Here is a 23,514-nt window from a genome sequence, read left to right on the forward strand (position 1 = left end):
AAAAAAAAAAAAAAAAAAAAAAAAAAAAAAAAAAGAATTGAGATTTACTGAGATGGGAAGACTTGGAGAGGAAAACATTTGGTTTGGAGGAAATGGGAAGAGGAATTGGAAATTTAGCTGGAGATTCCAGTTAGTCATCTGAGTCCAGATGTCAAGTAGGCATTGAATTTATAAATCTGGCGTCTAAGGGAGAGGAGATCCAAGCTGACTATTTGGCATTTAAGATTTTCTTCATATACATTTTGCAAAATTCTTGTTGTATTTATTGTGATAATTTTTAAAAATTTATTTTGGTTGCTACTGTAAAAGAAGTGTTTTCTTTCATTATACTTTGACTAGGTTTTGCTTATGTTTACATAGGCTATTGATGCCGGCATGTATCATTTTGTGCCAAGCCACCTTGCTGAATTCTCTTAATTTATAAAAGCTTTTTCATAGATTCACTGGATTTCTCTTCTCCTTTGACTTTTCTGTGGAATTTTACCAAACTCTTCAATTCTGAGAGGTACCACTTTCTTTCATGGCTTGATTTGCTTTCCTTTGCCTAAAATATCAATTATTTCTTGTCTTTTCCTGTGAGTTTCTATTCATTCCCCCAAACCCAACTCATGTTTCCCATCTTGTCAAACATTTCTGGATTCCTAGGAAAGTTTCTCTTCCTATGAGCTGCAGCTGTACCATCTGCATACCTGTATCAGAACAATCATCAAAGTTTATTCTAATTCTGTATATATCTTTCAGTCCTTTTGGGGGAGGAGAACTGGGTCTTACTGTCTTTACATCCCCAGTGTTTAGCTGAATCTGCTACATGGTTGTCTGTTACAGGATAAACGTTTGTTGAATAGATGAGTAGTCAATTTGGGCAGATTAAAAACATTTGGAAATTGGATAACGTTTTTCTTCATATAGATTTTATAAACTTGTTATATTTATTGAAACACTTCTAAAAATTCATTTTTGTCACTATTGTAAAAGAAATCTTTTCTAAAGTGTAATATAACTTTGCAGTTATACTCCTAAAAACTAAGGCCTGTTATTTTAGAAAATTAATGTAGGAACCTTGTTTCTGTTTTTTCATGATGCTGAGTGCACAAACGTGCTTGGATTTGTAAGACCTTAAATTTTGAAAATACTTAATGGCTGGATGTTACGTATTTACTTACAAAGAAGGCCTTTTATTTTGCATGGTTTTTATTTTTGCCTAGGAATCATCAAAGCATTGAATTGGCCATGTGTAGAATGTCTACTACTGTTTCTGTTATAAATCAGTTAAGGGGTTGTCCTAGTAAGTGACACTGAAACATATTTATTATAATAATTATTTGTAACATTTTTTATTGAAATAGAAATATACTTTATCAAATAACCAATCACAGTTCACTGTTCATTGCTAAGCACAGTGGGAAATACAGCATGCTTCTTTCTTACAGGGAGTAATAAATGTAGGCAGAGAGATGAAACTGGTACCCAGGAGAAAAAAAATGGGAAAAATGTTACATTTGTGGAATCTGTTGTATGTGCCTTATAGAGAGACACTTGATATAGGGGAGTGGTAGGAGGGTGTTTTCAGCTAGATTTTGAAGCATAGGTAGAGTTTAATCTGGATAGAGAGGCAGAATACACTAGATTGGAAACAAATAGAATGAGAGGCACAAAGGTAAGAGGTGTTAGGAGGTGTGGAAATGAGATACTGATTTCCATCCTAGGACAGTAAGAATTTTTATAATTTGTTCCACCAAAGAAAATGCAGTACTTTTGCTTCACTGTAGTGAACACACATTAATTGAATCTAATGAAGGCCGATATCAGATCTCTTTTTTTTTTTTTTGCGGTGTGTGGGCCTCTCACTGTTGTGGCCTCTCCCGTTGCGGAGCACAGGCTCCGGACGCGCAGGCTTAGCAGCCATGGCTCACGGGCCCAGCCGCTCCGCGGCATGTGGGATCTTTCCGGACCGGGGCACGAACCTGTGTCCCCTGCATCGGCAGGCGGACTCTCAACCACTGCGCCACCAGGGAAGCCCTCAGATCTCTTTTGTTACCATGTTTCTTTGTATTGCCAAGTAATGCGAGCATATTGTTGAAAACAAACAAATATGCTGATTTTTAAAAGGCAGAAAAAAAGTTTACTTAATTCCATCATCCCTAGTAAGCTAACAGTTAACATTTTAGTGCATTTTTTTCCCCTAGGTGTGAAAAACATACATACACACATTTTATGTTTTTATTAAATGAGATCCTATTAGCAAATTATTTTTAAAATACGTATATTTTATTCTCTGTTTTGTTTTTGTTTTAGGAGAAAACCAAAAGCCAAGGCACCGCTTCCTCCAGCTGAGACCAAATACCTTGATGCCTCTTCAGTTGATGATTCTGTAGAATCTTCTGCTTTTATCATGGAACAGAAAGAAAACACGATAGATAAAGATATTGAACTCTTGGTCGTTCTACCTGGGGATATTATCAAATCTACTACTGTTCATGGCAGGTACGATGGAGTGAAGGAAATACCAGGACTTCCCTTTCTTCTTCTGTAATTGAAACCCTCTGTTGTAGACTTCTTGATTTTTTTCTTTGGCAGATACTTTATTCATCACTCAGTTTACTTATCTATTGAAAAAGTAAATGCTAAAAGGTATTAAAATTTTTATAACAATGCTTTAAATATCAAATCTATGAATTCCACAACCCCAGTGAAGTGACTCTTGGAATTTGGAACTATTTTACATTTTGTTAGTCATTTAAAAAAAAATTTTTTTTAATAGCCTTTTCCAGAGGAACAGTCATCAGTTTTATTGATTTTCTAATTCAAACTTACAAAGCAAGCCAGGGACCCATAAGAAAACTCTTTCCCTTCCCTTCCAAATTATTCTTTCTCTTTTAAGCCGCTTCTCCAAATTTGACATTGCAGAAGTTATTAACTACTCTTAAAAGGTAATACTCTTTTATTTATCAAAACAGATAAATCTGTAAAACTAGCAGGATTTTTCACATCATTGAATGATTTAATAAAGTTATTTAAAATGTGGATAAATTTAATAGAAACATAGAATTAAACTTTAATCCAGCGAGAAGGGAATATGTGATTTAGGAGACTGATTCCCCCATCCCCCCCCCCCCCCCCCCCCCCCCCCCCCCCCCCCCCCGGTATGCGGGCCTCTCACTCTGTGGCCTCTCCCGTTGCAGAGCACAGGCTCCAGACATGCAGGCCCAGCGGTCATGGCTCAGGGGCCCAGCCGCTCCGTGGCATGTGGGATCTTCCTGGACTGGGGCATGAACCCGTGTCCCCTGCATCGGCAGGCGGACCCCCAACCACTGCGCCACCAGGGTAGCCCAGGAGACTGATATTTTTAATACCTGAATAAAAATTGGAAAAATGGAATAAAGCCAAGTGTAATTTTCCATTTCATTTTGAAGTGGAAAGTTACATAAGTTGTATACTGGGTCTTGTTCCACCTTTCACCTTCAACTACCCGTTTGTTATCCAGAGTCCTGATTTAGAAATTTAAGCTATTTTGACCTTAGTATTGCATGTGTATGTGTATGTATATATGTGTGTGTAGAACGAAAGAATAAGCAGGCAACATATTGAGTACTGCATTTTTGCAATGTGGTTTTACCTAGGTGAAATTTATTCAAGATAACCTTAATCTTGAGATTTATTCTTAAGATTATGTACAACTTTATGAATTATTGAAAGTTCATGAAAATAAAAAAGTTCAGCATTAGCAAACAATACATAGTATTGTGTATTAAATTCTCATTAAATTTAAGTGAGTTGCACTTTGCCATTTATTTGGTATTGGAAGTAGTTTTGGAGATGACCCATTGAACCATATTTAGGAGGTTGAGAACCCTGTGACTGACCTTGGTGGGCGCCCACCTTAGATGCAGGTGGGTTTTGCCTCTTCTGAGGGAGGAAGGCATCTTGTAAGTTAGACACAGTGGCCATCGCATCATCTTCAATCCTTGAAATCACACCATTACCCTGGTTTTAAAATAATAATGGTAATGAATGTGGCTGGGGTAATAAAGGCAATTCCTCTTATGTTCCCTGAATTCAAGGTAATTTTTTTTAAAAGTCAGTATTTTTTCCTTGTTCTTCACTGATGCTGACAGGTAACAATGGTTTCATTATCAGTACTCCTCAAAATTTCATCTTGAATATACCAGTCATCTGTTTATATTGCCATCTTCTCTACTATCAGCCTTCTGGGTTCTTTTGTTTGTTTGTTTGTTTTTAAACCTCAGGGACTTCAGTATTAGAATCACGGGTTTCCCCTCTATCCTGTCACCCATCATAATTACTTTAAACTTTTCCACATGCTACCCTGAGCTAACTTTTCTTCTGTTTCCTTGACTCTGGGAAAATACATCCATAGTGTACATCCCCTGTCCACCTGGACCATGGTATCTTACCACTTTGAAGCTGATCCAATACTGAGATCTTAGGTTCTCTCTTTGACACAACTTTTTTGAGTCTAGCTTACCCACTTTCTCTTTCTTAATTGGATTTGTTCTTCACCCTCCTTATGAAGTCTAATTGATGATTTCTCTTCCTGTTGCTGCATTTTTCTTCATATTTGACTTGGATTCTGCATCAGTCATTTCTACCACATTTGTACTTACAAGGACCCTAGATTTTCCCCATCCTTTTGACCTTCCAGCATGTTTGCCTTCCAGGTTCCTAAACTGGAGTAGTTTTCCATCAGTCAGCTTTTTGTTTCTGGGCCACCAACTGTTGTTGGATTGCTTCAGTTTTCTTATCTATAAAAAATGTTTTATAACTGAATTGTTGTTGGGATTAAATGAAATACTTATCAGTGCCTGGCACATAGTGACTTCCACCATTCTCTTTTGAGAACTGTTTTCCTTAACCCTGGGCGCTCTCCATTCATTCCCCACCCTCAGGTTAATCTGACTAAAACATCCCTCTGTTTGTGGCACTCGCTTTGATAAAAGACTGCAGGGATGGCAATTCAACAAAGTAGGGAAGTCCAAGCTAACAAGCCTGGACACTGGGCCACCTTCTTCTCTTCTCCTCTGGAGTTAAGCAGTCTTTCCTTCCCTACCCCCCTTTAAATAGCTTACGCTTCAGCCGCATGACTCTTTGATACTACAGATACTCTACTTTTTCCACCTCCACACTTTTTTTGGAAAGCCATTCCATCTTGAGTACCTTACCAGCCACATTTTATCCAGTTAATGTAGCTCAAGTGACACTTTTGATTTAAAGGCTCCCTGATCTCCCCAGAATGAACTATTACCTCTGACTTCCAAACTCTTCTGACACTTTATACCATTGATAGGACAATCATACATTGTCCTATGCTATAATTTATATGTGTATCTTATCTTCTTAAATAAACCATAAGATCCATGCAGGTATCATGACTTTTCTTCTTGGTGCTTAGCACAGTTTCTTTTTTCTTTCTTTCTTTTTCTTTTTTTTTTTTTTTTACAGTTTCTTGCAATGTAGTATTTACCATTTAGTAAATTCAGCATATTGTCTCCCTAAATCTTATATGTTGATGGAGGTAGCAACTTAAATGGTGTGTCTTGAAGAGGCAATTGGATGGGTCCCAGTAGCTTTCCCAGAATCTCTTAAATATATTTCCTCAGGTAGAGAGTAAGGCAAGAATGCCCCAAATTCTGATTGCTTTTTAAATTTTGTTTGAAAAATTTAACCAAACTTTAAATTTTGGGGCTGAAAAACTTTTCTGAGAGTAGAATTTGTTTTATATCAGTGTTTTTACTAGGGGGTTTGATTTTGAGACTTTGTTCCTAATAGTTTTATCACTCAGGAATGACTCAAGTTGTAGACACTATGACTAATTTTTTTTAAATATTAAATGTTTATAATTACAAGTGGTTGTGTGATTCGGAATATTTCAGGAGTGTGATTCTGGATATCCCAGGAGTGATTCCAGATATTTTAGAAGGCGCTTCAGGATATCTTAAGAGTGTGATTTGGGGTATCTTGAAGGTTGCAGCAACTGCTGCCCCATTATTTAAAAAAACAAAAACAAAAACCAACGTTTAACAATAACAACAAAAACAAAAATGTACAAATAGAAAAATTTATTCTATTTCTGAAAAATGTTAGCTACCTATGTGAAGACCCATGATATAGATAACTTAAATTTCTTCTGGGCTTTGTTACCATAAATGGAATAGGAAAATTTTCAACAAAATGATACAGGAATTTAGTGGGGGACTACAGAAGAATCATTTTAAATAAGTTTAAGGGCATAAGGTTTTCTTAGCTAAATCAGAGTTCCATATGTTACTGTGAAGGATCTCTAATTTAATTTTTTGAGACCATCTCTTCTTAATTTGTCTAAATATTCTTTGTATCTTATATTTATTTTGATAGTATTATATATATATAATCTCCTTTGGAGAATAATATCAATATGAGCCTGAAATACATATTCTCCTTTGGAGAATAATATCAATATGAGCCTGAAATACATATTTAGAAACTTATCATATGCTTCATTTAACTGTTCAGAAAAGTTTTGCTTCTCAAAATGTATTCTTGGGGAAGATTTTTAAAAAGATCCCCTCTCTTCTTTTTTTTTTTTTTTTTTTTTAAATTTATTTATTTATTTTTGGCTGTGTTGGGTCTTCGTTTCTGTGTGAGGGCTTTCTCTAGTTGTGGCAAGTGGGGGCCACTCTTCATCGCCGTGCGCGGGCCTCTCACTGTCACGGCCACTCTTGCTGCGGAGCACAGGCTCCAGACGCGCAGGCTCAGTAGTTGTGGCTCACGGGCCCAGTTGCTCCGCAGCATGTGGGATCTTCCCGGACCAGAGCTCGAACCCATGTCCCCTGCATTGGCAGGCAGACTCTCAACCACTGTGCCACCAGGGAAGCCCTCCCCTCTCTTCTTATACAATTCATGCAGAGATATGCTCAGAATGTTTCATTTTCAAGAATGTAACACACAGCATTATTTTCAGAAGAATGCACTTGTTTGTACATTGATTTTTCACCAAAGAGCTTGTTCGGATTAAGGAACACAATAAGATTGGAGGTGGTAATAGACTTTATGCTCAGGGGCAAACTAAAAACTTGTTATCCTGAATCAGGTTAGGAGCCTTCTGCAGGCTTACCAATCTTTTGGTACCAGAGCTTAGTGATGTTGCCTCTTTAGTGACCAAAAGTCACCCAATGTCTCTTATCTTGCCTTTGCGATCCTTGACTTACATTGAAGATGGCTGAGTGGCAGCCTGAAAACTCTTGGGCATTTCTGTGTGTCCTGTTATTACGAATGATTGGATTGAAGGAAGAAGTACAGGTATATGTGTATATATATCTGTGTGTGTGTGTGTGTGTGTGTGTGTTTGTATCTGTGTGCTGGTCAAGTAAACAACTTTTTTCACCAGGCAAAGCAGCTCTGTACCTTATTAAAAGTGAGCATCAAAGAATAGTACTGTTAGAGGCAAGCTGCCTAGGGGCTGTGCTCCTCAGAAAGTACCACACTATGCAATAGCATAAGTGGTAGTGTCTACCAGTACTTGGGAAAAGTTAATTTTTAATGAAAATGAGTTTATAGGCTAAACTGGCATAGACACTACAGAGAAAAAGGAAATATGTAGGTATGTTTGTACATCACTGTAGGTCCTTACCTTATAGTCAGGTGTCATTCTCACTGAATAAGTATTTTTCCTTTTTCCTCTTTCTCTGGGGACACTTTAAAAGCAGTTTTCATTTGGGAATTTGATAAAAGATTGACATTAACCCTCTTTGTTAGCCTATAGGGAGAGCATTCTATGGGTACATTAGCATCCTCTCTCTCCTGTTACTTACGATATTTTATGACCTGAATACCATAAATAGGAATTTGCTTTGATATGAGCAAATCTTAGAATACCAGGAATGAAAACACAAAGAAAGCATAGAACTTGAAGTTAGAAATCTCAGGCTCTACGGTTTATTACATAACTTGCTATGTGAAGTCAAGCAAGTCACCTCACATCTCTGGCCTTTAAGACCAGAGTTTTGAAGGGCACTGGGTGGGTCAGAGAACTAGCTCAGGAGAGTTTTACATGGACTACAGTGCCACCTATTGGAAAAAAGTAGACTATGAAAAGCAACAAGAAATTACTGGATCAATGTGGGTCAATTTTAACTCACCCATCTCCAAAAAAAAAAAAAAAAAAAAACCAGTAATACAACGAACGGTATGGATCGCAGAAGAGTTTCAGAATTTCGTATCTTTCTTATATTTATTGAAAAATGTCAAATGACAGATGTGTGATGAATACATCATATAATAGGGTAATAGATTTCAAAAACATACGCTAAAAATCTGTTGCATGGCATAATCACATTGAACTCCATAAGGATGCTTTAAATTTTGGTTTAGATACTTTTTCAATTGTACCTGCTTAAAATAAAAGTTGGAATTTTAGCTGTTAAGTTATTTAAGTGTAACCGTCCTGCCTGAGTTTCTACCTAGTTGGAATCCTGTACTCCAGGCTTTGGCACTCCCCCACTGCCCTGAGCCAGGCAGCATGTAAGCCTCTGTTGGCTGATCGCTCTCCTGGTTTGAGAAACAGTGACAGAATACTAACAGATGCCCTCCAAGTCCTAGGAGGGCCACCCTCATCCCTTTCCTTTCCTGGCATCTACACCTTATAACAATGACCCTTCTAATTTTACTTTTAATTTTTTATGACTATAAATGCAATGGTTGGGCCTTACAGAAAGTAGGAAAAGACAGATAAGCCAGAAAAAATACTTAAAACACCATGTCATTATTAAGGAGAAAGATTACAGTTACTAACATTGTGGTATATAACCTTTTACTCACACAGACATATACATAGACATACACCACACACACTCACAATTGTATATCTACACATATACCTATATAGGAACCTTTTCCTCTTTTGCCAATATGACAACATACTGTACATGCTATCTTGTAACTTGCCTTTTTTTTCAGTTAAAAATTTCTAACTTTCATGTCAATAACATTTTATCTTATCCTTTGCCCATACTTGAGTTGTCCCAATTGCAGTGAGATATATTTGTGGTATTTCTCTTTTTATAAGGGGTATATATGTATGTTTAATAGGTATGTTCCTAAATCACAGTTTTTATAAAGGTAATTGTTTATAATTAGATTCAAATATAATATCCAAAATAAATGATCAAGGAGAGTTTAAAGTGGAGAATTTCAACTTTTTTTTTTGCTTTGAGAAATATCTGTTTTTAGTATTTGATATGACCTTTTATCAATTTAATACTACCCTGATCTATTATTGTCTTCAAATTTAAATTGTGTGTTACTTTCTTCAAAATGTTTCCTATTGCATAATTCAGTAAGCACTCTCAACTTTGAGATTAGGTTTATTTGTTTTATCTACCTGATCCACTTCATTTCATGCACACAAGCATAGTTAGAGAGCATTCCTGAACTCATTCCGATTTAGGTGGGTTAGCTTCATTCCTGAACTCATTACTAAATGAGGTGGGTTAGCTTAAGATAAATAAACATCAGTAACAATGGAGAATGTTTTAAAAGTTCCTATACTGTTATTGGTAAGTTTAATTGGGTTGTTGGTATGCATTTGTAAGGGACAGCTGGAACCAATTCAACTCAACTCAGTTTTGAGCATGTATGGAGAATGGGTAAAATACCTTATTAGATACTGGGGTAGATTTAAAGAATCATACTAAGGAAGAATCTTACTCATTCGGGTTCAACCCCTTATCAGATGCTTGAAATCCCTCTACTCATAAAAAAGACTTACCATCATCATCTTCGTTTTCCTATGACAGTCCCTGTTTGTACCTATTATCCCAGAGTAATTACTAATAGTGCCCCTCTTTCGATCTCAGGTGTCCAGATTGGATGATAAATTTCATTGCAACCCTATTGGTAAGTGACTTTGTTTAAGCACCTCTAGGGTTTGGAAATTCACCTACATAGTTGTTGGAGCTGATCTGAAAGCTCTTTGGCGAATCATGACTTTCATTTTTGATATCCAAGTGGATCTTAAAAACACAAAAATGGGAAGTCTTATCTAGCAGGTAGTAAAACTAGGACAAGATTACCCTTAATACGTGTCATGAATGCAGGAAGGGTCACTGGAGGATTTTAGGGGGTAATTTTGTGATGCCATCAATCTATGAAGTAAAACTGCAGCAGATAGCAGATAGCCTGTTGCAAACCATCCACCCTCTCCTGAATCCTGATTCATGGGATCATGAGGCTAAAATGTGGCTGGATTAGGAGTCAGGACATTTTGATCCTGACTGCACCCTAATTCTATTTATGCTTCTCATAATCTGTTCATGTAACTTCTCTAACGACAATTTTTTCATTCGTAAAGTGGGAGTAGCTTTTGTGGTGGTTGTGAGCTCAAATGAGATAATAGGTATGAAATTAATGCAAGGGATCGTTTGTTTCTATAAGGAGTGGGAAATCTCATAGGGATTTCTTCCATTTCAAAGAAGAGTTTCTAAAGAGGTTTTTTTTTTTTTTAAATCGGCCCTCTAGGCAGTCATGAGAGAAAAAAGTCTGTAAATAATGCAAAGCAGACTCTTAAATAATAAACCAAAATTGAAAGTAATGTGGTAGTACAGAGGAAGAAAAGACTGTTTCTTATTTGAATGAGGAAGTAATGAACAAATTCAGCCAATCCTTTTCAACTTTTAATTATCTGGCTCGGGCTTCAGGTAGACTGCTGGCATGTGCTCCTACCTTAGCAAACAGGAGAACAAGCATCCTTCCTGTGGTGATCACGTGCTTAAACCTTTTTGCCAACTGCTGTTAGGTGCATCAGCTTAGGATAATTATCCTCAAACCAAAATTGCTGTTTTTGGTAGAAGTAACTTGGCATTCAGGTGGATAATTCTAAACTATACTCAAGAGACGGTTTCGTATTCTGTGGGAGCACTTTGTGACTAGTTAATCCCCCAAAGCAGCCCCATTGCATGCAGGGCCTGCATAAAAGTTAATGTCCTGCCTTTATAGTGTTACAGCTCCTTTATGGTAGAGCCAGGCAGTAATTCCCACCCTCAGAATCCGCTAGGTCAGGGTCATCTCTTCTGTGCTTTTGGTGCCAAATGCTGAGCTTTCAATTAAATATTTCAAGCAATTGAACTGGTCTGAGGCTGTTTTCAGATAAGGTCTTAGCCCAACTTAATGCTTATATCCCACTTCTGTGTAAAGATGTACTGGCTTTAGACACAACAATGCTACTAGTCAAGTTTGTTAATTAAAAAACCAAAAGCAAAACAGTTTTCTCACCTATGTGGGTTTTTTTAAAGCATGTGAATCTCCTTTCAACAATTTCATCTTTTCATGCATCAGACACTGAACAGAAATCTCAAATGCATATTATCTGCTATGTGTTTGAACTCATGGATGTTTAAGCAAAATTACCTAAGAGATAAATAATCATTGGTTCCTATAAATTCACATTCAATGACCCAGACCTACATTGTATTAGGTCCTGGGAAGAAAGTCTGCTAAGAGGTGGTCCTGATAGAGAGGAGTTCACATCTAGGTATAAATGGAACCCAGATAACATCTTTAGGTCATTCTGCTCTTTGAGGTCTCTGAAAGATTGGCCTGAACCCCTGTTCCATAAATACCCTTTATAATATTATTGTAAATTCCCAAGGGTTTATGTTCTTGGAGCCGCCTCTGGCTTGGACTTTATATCCTTTTTTTGGATTCTTATTTTCCAGTCTCTACTTTTTGAAATGTCCTTTCCCTCCTTGATTTAACCCCTCTCAAAGCTGCCAGGACCATAGCGATGGTTTGCGGGTCACCAGGGAGAGGTTAGTAAGTATATCACATACCAAATAACTTAAATGAGCATTTTAGGCCTTCTATGGAGTCCTTTTAGCAACGCTGCCACTTGGTAGTGTCCCTGCAATCCTGGCCTCTTCCCATTGGCTGGCTCCTCTTTCTGTCTCTTGTGTCATCTTACCCTTTTCTTCCCGCATTCGATTTAATCCTATCACCTCCTTATGAAATATATCTGGAACCTGACTAGTCTAAGCTATCACCTTCTCTCACCTAAATTTTTGCAATAGCTTTGTAACCTCAGGCTACTGTGAATACAGCAATCAGAATATTATCCTTTAAAAATGTAAAATAGATCCCATCACTGCTCAGAACCCTTTTGTGGTTTTCTACCTCACTTCATAATCCCAAGTCTTTACCAGGCCTTCCAGATCTATAAGAAAATCACTCTGATATCATGTCTACTATTTTTACCCCAGCAGGCTGGTTTCTGTTTTTCTTTAAACATGTGGAGCACACTTCTGCCTCAGGGCCTTTGCACTTGTCAACTATGCCTGGAACACTCTTTCCCCAGTATCCCATTCCATTCAGGTCTCTTTTCCAATGTCAGTTTTTCAGTTAGGACATTTTCTAATCTCCTTCCTTATCTTACTTTCATCATCGCATTTATCATTATCTGGTATACTATATAATTTACTTTTTTCTTTATCCTCTTCTCTCCAGATCACTGGTTTGAAAACTATAGTATGTGTCAGAATCAGCTGGAGTGCTTGTCAAAGCATGTATTCCCGTGCCTCAACCCCAGAGTCTCCGATTCAATGATCTGGACTGGGGCTTGAGAATTTGCAGTTCTAACAAGTTCCCAGCAACACTGATGCTGCTGATTTGTGAATCACACTTGAGAATCAGTGCACTAGAGCTACTCTGTCCAATACAGTGGCCACTCACCACATGTGTGTTTAAACTATTTAAATTTAAGTGAAATGAAAAATTCAGTTTGTTAGTCCACTAGCTCAATGTATTTCAGATGCTCAGTAGCTACATGCAGTGAGTGGCCACAGTATTGGACAGGACAGTTACAGAGCATTTCTATCATTGCAGAAAGTTCTGTTGTACAGCCCTGCTCTAGAACATAAACTACATGAAGATGGATTTCTTTTTGGTTCCCCTGCTTCCCCCTGCCCAGAATTATATTCTCATATTTATATAGCTGGTCCACTTGGGCTTACTTTAGTGTAAGGAATAAGGTAGATACATAGCTTTTTTTTCCATCAGATTTTTCCCAATACCAGTTACTGAACGTTCAGTTCTTTCCCCAGAAATTTGAAATATCATTATCATAGGCAGTATTAAGTCCCCATCTGTATTTTTGTCTGTTAGAGAACTTTCTGGTCTTTTGCATTTATCTGCCTGGGAATAGGAATATTTTCCAGACAAAATTGGCTTCTGGAATTATTGAATAAAAAGTTGAACCTGTAATTATAGAATGAGAGAATAAGGTTATAAAGAAGATCTGTAACTTTTACTTGCCTTTCCAAGAGTCGTTTATTAGAAGACATTTAGGCAGTGAGTTCAAAGGTTCTAGTCAGCATGCAACGTTTTGGCTACAAAAAAAGTATAGTATAGTATACTATATATACTGTAGTGTGCAAAGATTATAGATGACCATATTGACTAAAGGAATAGGCCATAATTATAATATTCTTGGCCCATTATCCATCACCTTTATTAAATTAGAAAATTTATATATGACAGATAGAAATACAGTAATTCATTAAGGCATATCAGAAGGTTTAAATAAGAGTCAAATTGTTATTATCTTTAAAAATTTTTAAAGTATCTTTTTCCTTAAAGGTTTATATGTTTGTACATAAAGGGATGAAAAAATGGTAGCACAAAAATAGGGATTAACAAAACAAAACTTTAAACTAATCACTATTTTTGTCTTGTTAAGTTTTAGTGTATATTTCCAGCAGAGACTCTAAAGAACTGTACATTTAAGAAAGTAAAAGATGTTTGAAGTGTAAAGTTTAGAATTTTTCCATGAATTAGTTGGCACATTTATATATATAGAGAAAGAGAAATATAATCTGAACGTAGCACCATTTACTCATAGACCACAGTGGACAGCTCTCCATTTAGTTGGCAGTGAAAATTCTCTCCTCTTCCAGCTTAACTGTATTTGTAATTATATTGTATTTTTCTAGGCATTACCTAATCCTTCTTAAGTTTATTTACTATCAGGGAAAGAAGTACCATTTTCCAAATCTAGAATCGGTACGTAGAATCAAATTGCTATCATAGAGTACTATGTTACGAAAAAATGAACTTCAACAATACCATTATGCTAGTTTTTCTCTCAATGAAATTAAATATGTACTATCCAAAGCCAAAATTTGGGAAATTATAGAAAATTTATGTATGAACATACTAGATAGCTCAAGAGAAGGACATAAAACTCCTAAATATTACTGTGCAAGCATTTAATAAAGATATGGGAAATGTATTTTGGGTATTGAAACATATTCCAGAAAACATTTTTTTGCTGAGGGACTTAGTCTTTTATTTATTTATTTTTCTTGGTATATGTATGATGGGTACAACTTGTATGTGGGAGAGAGAAGGGAGGTGAGTGTACTATTATGAAATATACCTCTTTTTCCCAAATCAACTGGAATGGCTTAAGAATGGGCAACAACCGTAGAAGGTGAGGGTGAGGTAGGGTCTGAATCCAGGGGATGGTTTGAAAATCTATATAAAATGTTTGACCTCAAGACCACACAGTGCCAGACAACTAATCCTTCCCCAGCAGGACACTGCCTGTCTGAATGTTGAACCAGAGAGGCTACATACCTGGGAGTTCCACTTTAGGAGACTGGGAATGAGGTGCATATGAAAACAGATTACTAAATTAAAAATAGCATGCTGAACAGTGAGATTTTTAGCCTCATTTCCCTGTCAACTTTCTAAAAAGCTGGTAGCTGGGTTCATATATCTACTCAAGAAATTGGAGAATTATTTTTTATTGATAGTTATACCTCCCATTGGAAAAAAAAATAGCTGGCCACCTGATTACCCTCAAATGAAGCCCATCAACTATATACCTCAGTTCATGAAAATAGGACTTTTACACAGTGTTTCAGTGCCTCAGTCTTAAATACAATCTAATAGCTTAGGATCTCCAGATGTTTGAGGAAAGCACATAATACAAAAGATTTTTTGACGTGCTTTCCTTAAAGGCTGACAGTTAAGAAAGAATTGGAGCAGAAACTAACACACCATTGTAAAGCAATTATACTACAATAAAGATGTTAAAAACAAAAAAAGAAAAAGAATTGGAGACCACACTGTTCTGTTGATGCTGTGAATGGAAACAAAAGTCTGTGTCAAAAGTTGGAGTCTGTGGAAAGGGAAGCAAAAAATTAAGAAGTGTCTCTGAATCTCAAGTTCAGAATCTCAAGTTGGATTAATCTCAAGTTGGATTATCCCTATAGAGATAGGTTATGTATTACCATTAGTGTTTAACACTTAATCACTATTTAAAATTATCTCATACATTTACTTGGTTATTTTTTCATTGTCTAGCATAAGAGTCCATAAACTTTTTCTGTCAAGACCCAGATAGTAAAAATATTAGGTTTTGTGGGCCGTACAGTTTCAGTCACATCTACTCAAATCTGCCATTGTAACACAAAAGTAGCCCTAGATATTATGTAAACAAATGAGCATGGCTGTGTGCCAGTAAACCTTTATTTACAAAAAACAGGCTGTGGGCCCACTTTGACCTGCAGACTGTAGTTTGCTGACATTTGGTCTAGTCCATCTAGCAGAGTATTAGATCTATGAGAGAAGGTATGCTATAACAGTTGTACTATGTCTCCAGTGCCTAGAAAATATTAAATGCTGTTTGAATGAATTAAGAAATCTGTACGACACTCTTCTTTAGGATTTGTGCGCTTCCTCATGGAGATTCTTTCTATGCTTTCTAAAGCCCAAAGGGTGATAATACTTTATGCTTATGAGAACCAGTTTATAAGCTAAAGATTGCTCATATTCCAAATGACATTGTAAAGGAGCATCTGCTAAACCAAGTGACTGCTTTTGGATAAGGAAGGGCTTTTCCTTCTACTGAAATCTATGATATGAAGACAAGTTGGCAGGTAAAATATACAGAATTTTTAAACCAACACAAGGATCCAAGCTCTCTTGAATACTATTCAGAAGTTTTAAACTATTATAATTTTGTCTGCTTAAATACCTTGTAGTTAGATTTTTAATCTACTGAGGACAAGAGGCCCTAGGAAAAAAGCTTGAAACAATAAATTTAACAGTTAATGAAATTGTTCTATGATCAGTATTACTCTTGTTTTACAGTAAACCTATGATGGACTTGTTGATATTCCTCTGTGCACAGTATCACTTAAATCCATCAAGTCACACAATTGATCTGCTGTCAGCTGAAAAGAACCCCATTAAATTTAAGCCAAACACACCAATAGGAATGTTGGAGGTAGAAAAAGTAATTTTAAAGCCAAAAATTTTGGATAAGAAAAAACCTACACCTATAATACCAGAGGTAAGATTTTCACTGTAAATTTTGGTGTCTCACAGCTAAAATACTAAGTTGATTTTTTTAGTCATTATCTGCAGCTCATTGCAAATGAAATAAAATTGCCTTTCCTGGTCAAATTCGATGTAAACATGGCTATTGTGTTTTCCTGGGCCACTTTGTTTACAATTCACTTAGTTGTTTATCCTTGGATTAACTAGAATTTGGGGAATACTTCAGATTTTAGATGCTCTAAAGTGATCTATATGATAGTATCAGAATCTGACAATTATGACTATATTTTAAGCTACTCTTTTAAAAAGTTTATATTAAAAAAAGGTTTTATACCCTTTTAATACAAATTCCTTTAAGAATTTATTAAAATAATTTTTTCGGCTTTGGTAAGCCGTAGTTGTAATTTATTTAAATTATTGTTAATTTGAGCTACATGATGGCTCAGTTTTCTGTGATGTATGAATTTTAAACAAAAAATTTTAACCACAGTGATTCTAATATCATCAATTCTCCTTTTTTTATAAAATTGTTCTTTTTCTGTAAGCAACAGGGGTAGAAGTTTATGGGTTTCTAGAAATACTCTTTCATTAGGAATGATATTAACCATTTTTAACTTCACAAAATATATAAAGGTTTACATATTAAATTAGTAGTTAATTTATATATGACTTGAGTAATACATTCTCATATTTTCTTCAAAAAATTAACTTTTTTGGACAATACTAAAACATTTGCTTTCTATAAAATATGAATATTAAATATTCACCAGGATATTGGGCCATTTTCTAGCAAGATATACATGCTACTTATCTAAATGGAAATAGTATTATTTATGCTATAACATGGGACTATATATGGTATTTTAGTTTTATGAATACTTGTTAAACTTTGAAGATCTGCAATCTGTAGGTTTCACTTAAGATGGTCACATGTTTCTAAATTCCATTTACATATAGAATTTAATTCAGTTACACTAAAATGTGGAGATGCTTAAAATCTTCTCAATAATTTTGAATTAGCAGTATTAAATATTTAAATGAGGACTATTATAATATTCTTTACTAATATATTAAAATTAACCAAAGTAGTAATAATAATAGTGACAACAACAATAGGTAGTCACAATAGTTAATGTTTACTTATTGATAATTTACAATGTGCCAGACACTGTGTTAAGCTCTTTATAAGGGATTAACTCGTTTATCTTACCTCAAATAAGGGAAGTTCAAAAATGTTAATGTCTTAATTAAAATATCCCTGTTTTTTTCATTGAGACAACTGACCATTAGAAAGATAAATATTTCTCAACTAAAAACGATAGAATAAAACATATATAATTCTATTATTATGTATGTTTGCTAATTTTGTTTTTTTGTTGTTGTTGTTGTTTTTTTTGTTTTTTGGGTTCGCGGGCCTCTCACTGTTGTGGCCTCTCCCGTTGCGGAGCACAGGCTCCGGACGTGCAGGCTCAGCAGCCATGGCTCACAGGCCCAGCCGCTCCACGGCATGTGGGATCTTCCCGGACCGGGGCACGAACCCGTGTCCCCTCCATCGGCAGGCGGACTCTCAACCACTGCGCCACCAGGGAAGCCCTGTTTGCTAATTATAAAGTAAATATTGTATGGAATAAAGCAAAAATATCTGTAGGACTAGATATGAGGCTTTTATGTTTCTTTTGGGATTTAAATCTACTTAATACTTTACAAAAGTTATGAATTTAATCTAGATTACTTAATAAGCAAACTATTTCTAAGAATCTGGTTTGGACTTAGGAAGTAACATTAATCAAAAAGAAAATTTTACAACAAAGTAGAAAAACACTGTTTATCATACCAATATATAATTGTAGATTATCTCATTGTTCTAGATGTCATTGTAGAAAGTTTGTTTCAGTAAATCATGGTATAACTCTGGCTTTAATCTGTGTTTCAGAAAACTGTGAGAGTAGTGATCAATTTTAAGAAAACGCAAAAGACGATAGTGAGAGTTAGCCCACATGCACCACTTGAAGAACTTGCCCCTGTTATATGCAGCAAATGTGAGTTTGATCCATTACATACACTGTTATTGAAGGACTATCAGTCTCAGGAGCCCCTCGACTTGACAAAATCTCTTAATGAGCTGGGACTAAGAGAATTATATGCCATGGATGTCAGCAGAGGTAAGTAGACTTTTCATGTTATTCATTTGGTGCATATATGTGCATGTTTTGTGTTTATGTGTAAGTGTTCTCAAGTTCATAATGGCACGTTAATGGATCCTGTAGTAAAGTCACTACATGTCACTGGGAATAAGAAGAGAAAACTAAATGTAGTAAAATTTAACTTGAGTTCAGTTATTCAAATTGGAATAAAAACATGTCTTTCTTAGCTGTCATCCACATCTTACACCTTTCCATCTACCTATGAATATTTGGGCTGTAATTTAACTTAATTCTTTGTGGTTTTAAGATTTAAACAGAAAATTAAAGTTTACATGTAAAGTCGTTGTTCTAAAGAAGTGTGAATTACAATAGACTTGCCATGGATTTGTCTGAGTCTTAATTATCTTTCAAATTTGGGAGTTTCTTGACAAATTTTTTTCTAAGTTCAGCACCCAAAATCAACTGGCTTATAAAATGAATCCGTCTACTTACAAAAATCTTCTAAATAGGAATAGCTTAGAGTATAAATCTATAGAAATAATGTATTAAAATTTGGAGATTTTAGATAATGTTGGTTTCTATGATGTCTGATAGGTAAATAAAAGTTTATTCAACACAAATCTGTTTTATTAGGCGAAATAAAAGTTTAGTGAAGAATGATTACTTACATCCTCTGTGTATAGAGAACTTCAAACTTTATCCTGAGATTGTGGCTTTAAATAATCCATAAATGACTATTTCAACTCAGTGATGTTTTATACTTGAACAAACATTATCTTTTCAGCCAATTTACCCTCTTTTACCCCCTCCTTCTGTAGCCACTTCTGTTACTGCCTTCAATAAGTCATCTTTACAAGGTAAGACACATGAATCAGTAGAAACAGATTATAATATGAAACCTCTATTTCTATTGGGTAAATTGAAAACAAGATTATAATATGAAATCTCTATTTCTATTGGGTAAATTGAAAACAAGCTGCTAATTTTACCTGTTTTCTTATCATTACTAATATGTACATTCTGTAAAAGATTTTAATTTAGAAAGTCTTTGGTTTTTTTTTCCTGAAAAATAGTTTAAAGCCCCCTACCTTGATTTCTGAATTTAATTTCAGTAATTATATTTCAATAATTGCTTGAAAATTAATATCATCTTAAGAATAACAAAAACATATTCTTGACTCTCAGACAAAAAATGATGTTGCTACGATCTTTATTGTGTACATATACTGATAACTTGGTGGTTCCATGGAAGAGTCTCAGATTATTTTTGAAACAGTTATTCAGAATTATAAGGGTATATTCATCATAGGAAATGTTTGCAACCATTAAATTGTTTGTGAATATTTTGTAATAAATGGAAAGTGCTTATGCTAAAATCAGCTTTTAAAGCTTTTTAAATGTTTAATACAGTATGTTTTAAAAAAAGCTTTTACATGAAATTTCTGAAAAGAAATACAAAAAAAATTTAAGAGTTGATACCTTTAGGTGGTAGGGCTATGGGTGAATTTTTTTCATCCTCCTTTTCTTTATTTTTTTTAAAGTTTACTTTATTTTAAAAATTTTTTGATTTACAAGGTTGTGTTAGTTTCAGGTATACAGCAAAGTGAATCAGTTATACATATATCCACTCTTTTTTAGATTCTTTTCCCATATAGGTCATTACAGAGTACTGAGTAGAGTTCCCTGTGCTGTACAGTAGGTCTATTTTATATATATCCTTCTTTTCTTTATATTATAGAATTTTTTAATGGAAATGTATTACTTTCATAGAGGAAAACTTTATTAAAAATTAGCCATTAATAATAAAATCTGGAAATCTGTTTCCCCATTAAAAAAGGATAGGCTCAGATAATTGATTACTATAATAATTACCCCCTACTAAAAAAAAAAATAAAGTGTACACATTATACATTATTGGATTATTGGAATCTTCTTTCTTTACCACTTCCAATTTTTTTTATAACACAATGAGCCTCGCAATTCCAAGAATTAAGCCCACATCAGTAATAGTGTGATTATTTTTAGCGGCTGTCATGAAGACTAGCCTAATCAAAGGAGTTGAAAATTCTTATGTTTGTAAAGTATATCCTGGCTAATAATCAGAAGATAGGCATGTTAATTCTGACATTACACTAGCTTTCAAGCTCATTGGCAAACTGATAGGGCAAATGCTTTATTTGTGTGGATCTCACCTTCTACTTCTATAATAATCTAGAGGTAGGAAAAAGTGTCCTCTGGTTCTCCCAGCAACAGCATTCTGTTACTTGTACTTGGCTTTTGCTTCTAACTTTGCCAGTCTCTACATACATAACCGAAAGCAAATTCCATAATCTTGTTGGCCTCGGTTTGAAGGTGTTGAATGCATTGATTTCTAATATCCCCTCCAGCTAAAAAAAAGTATGTGGTTTATGCAGAGTATTAAATGTTGTGAACATAATCTTAAGAGATTGTAACAGGAAAATGTAAAAAAAGCTCCTTTTACAGTGTCAAAATCTACAGGGTCAATCCAAATGTTGTAAATGCTCCTGCCTCCTTATTTTGTCCGATATTATCAGAAGGCTTAGAACTTTGTGTGCAATTATTTACAGCCTCTCTTTGGGAAATAGGAAACTACAGTATTTTAGTTGCTTTTCTAAGTAAGCTCAACTCCTTGTCTTAGTGTTTAACTCTGACTTGTAGTGATCCCTGAAAGTGAGCTTTAGGTGAAGACTTAGGAGTTAACCAGAGTAGAGGATGCCCAGATGCCTGGAAATTGCTTTACCAAAAATAACTACATGAGTACTCTGGTTATAGTTATTGTACTGCACCACCATGTGAACTTTTTATTTACTGTTCCAACTAAATTTAATTGTATATCTACATTCAGTTAATGGAGGAGTCTATCTTAAAATGAAAGAGTAGCATTTCTTAAAAAAAAAAAAGTCAGAGGTATTACACATCATCTTTAAATGGATACTGGATTCAGTTCTACTATTTAATGTCTGTTTTTCTTGGTGCAAGTTATTCAGACTTTCTAGTCACCATCACTAAGGCCTCAGATGTGTAATGAGATAGTACCATCTACTTCCAATTCTTTACATTCCCTAACTTATAAAAAGAAATCAGAATAATAACTTGTGACACCTACCTCATAGGATTGTTCTAAAGAGTGAGTTAGGCTTGTGAAAAAATCTTTAACCACAAAGTGCTGTCCACATGTCTATTACTATTAATTGTTAGCATTGTCAGCATTGTATAGCATGCATAGTGCTTATTTAATATTTGAAGCGTCAGATTTATGAAGTTTTAATCTGTGAAATATAGTTCTCCTTTAGTGTCTTATTGAGGAAAATTGCATTAATGTATTTATTGGTGTTAACTATGTTTGCTTCCATGGAATAACTCCTACTTTGTCATAATTTATTTAATTTTTTAAACATTTCCTTTAAATAAAAAGACTATACATTTACTCCTAAGAAAGGGCTATGTATTTGAGACTTTACATTGAGCTGTAAGTTCTGCTACAGATATATCCCACAAATGTCAATATATAGTACTTTGTCTCCAGTGTCACTGAAATTATACTGTGGTTTACCATAAAACCCATATGTGTTTCATAGGAGAAATCTTTTTAAAATTTATAAATCCCTACTCCTGTGTGTCTCTCTCTCTTTAAAATTTGCAACTTATCTGTTGAAGAAACCAGGTCATTTGTCTTATGGTGTTTCCCACATTCAGAATTTTGCTGATTGCATCCTGTGGTGCCACTTACATGTTTCTTTATCCTCTGCTTCCTGTAAATTGATTGTTAAATTTAGAGACTTGATCAGATTTGGGTGAGATATTTTTGGTAAGAATATTTCATGGATGGTATTGTGTATTTCCATTAACAGACCTGTAATAACAAGTTATCTTTTTTTGATGTTAGCCATCAATAATCTTTGCTTATGTCTTTTTTTTAACTGTAGTTGATTTACAATGTTGTGTTAATATCTGCTGTACAGTAAAGTGATTCAGTGATACATATACATACATTCTTTTTTATATTCTTTTCCATTATGGTTTATCACAAGATATTAAATATAGTTCCCTGTGCTATACAGCAGGACCTTGTTGTTTATCCATTTTATATATAATAGTTTGCATCTACTGACTCCAAACTCCCAGTCCATCCCTTCCCCTCCCCACCCCCATCCTAGCAACCACAAGTCTGTTCTCTATGTCTGTGAGGCTGCTTCTGTTTCATAGGTGGATTCATTTGTGTCATATTTTAGATTCCACATATAAGTGATATCATATGGTATTTGTCTCTCTCTTCCTCACTTACTTCACTTAGTATGATAATCTCTAGGTCCATCCATGTTGCTGCAAATGGCATTGTTTCATTCTTTTTATGGTCGAGTAGTATTCCATTGTATATATGTACCACATCTTCTTTATGCGTTCATCTGTTGATGGACACTTAAGATGTTTGCATCTTTTGGCTATTGTGAACAGTGCTGCTGAGAACATCAGTGCCAATGTCTTGGTTAATTAGGAGTTAGAAAATAAATATAATCTGTTACAAATATTCCTTTAATTATCAGTTGAGATATTTCTAAAAAAGAAGATTTCCCTATGTCAGCTATTTGTCTACCTAGATAGAGTTCATTCAGAAAAGACAGGATAAAAGTGTGATTCTTTCCCTTAATCAATTTTTAAAACAATGGACAGTGAGAATCAGGGTTTTTTTTTAGTATCATTATGAATTCATGAAATTAAACATATGTGCTATGTTTTAATTTATTGAGATATTCTTATGATGCCCAAATTGTCCTGACTTTGGCCAGGAGAAACCATATCACGCTGGCTCCTGAGATGGTCCCTTTTAGTGGGAAATGGTATTTAGAGACAGTCTGGGCAAGGGTGACTCAGCACTACTGGGTTTGTCATTGTTTTTGGCCCTTTCAGTTGACATTAGGAAACACTTTTTAGAAAATGAAATGTTACCTATACAACTTTGAGGTTTGACGTTTGCCATTCTGCTTAAATTGTGGTTTAATTTCGGCACTATTGACAT

General features: G+C 35.0%; 1 protein-coding gene across 7 annotated transcripts in view; it reads left to right on the forward strand.

Annotated features, from left to right (window-relative positions):
* Positions 1 to 23,514, forward strand: part of COBLL1 (cordon-bleu WH2 repeat protein like 1) — a 162,156-nt gene that overhangs the window by 94,767 nt on the left and 43,875 nt on the right. For 4 of the 7 annotated variants that reach the window (XM_029225801.1, XM_029225808.1, XM_029225807.1 and 1 more), the window contains 4 exons: positions 2,296 to 2,484; positions 16,144 to 16,345; positions 18,266 to 18,494; positions 19,295 to 19,333. In XM_029225801.1, the coding sequence (XP_029081634.1) occupies positions 2,296 to 2,484; positions 16,144 to 16,345; positions 18,266 to 18,494; positions 19,295 to 19,333 (659 nt within the window). Of the gene's footprint in view, positions 1 to 2,295; positions 2,485 to 9,851; positions 9,892 to 16,143; positions 16,346 to 18,265; positions 18,495 to 19,294; positions 19,334 to 23,514 lie in introns of those variants that run through there. The other 3 variants (XM_029225802.1, XM_029225804.1, XM_029225806.1) reach the window with 2 other exon arrangements.

Source organism: Monodon monoceros, unplaced genomic scaffold, assembly GCF_005190385.1.
Source record: "Monodon monoceros isolate NGI ecotype Baffin Bay Population unplaced genomic scaffold, NGI_Narwhal_1 Super_Scaffold_16, whole genome shotgun sequence".
NCBI classification, from domain to species: Eukaryota; Metazoa; Chordata; class Mammalia; order Artiodactyla; family Monodontidae; genus Monodon; species Monodon monoceros.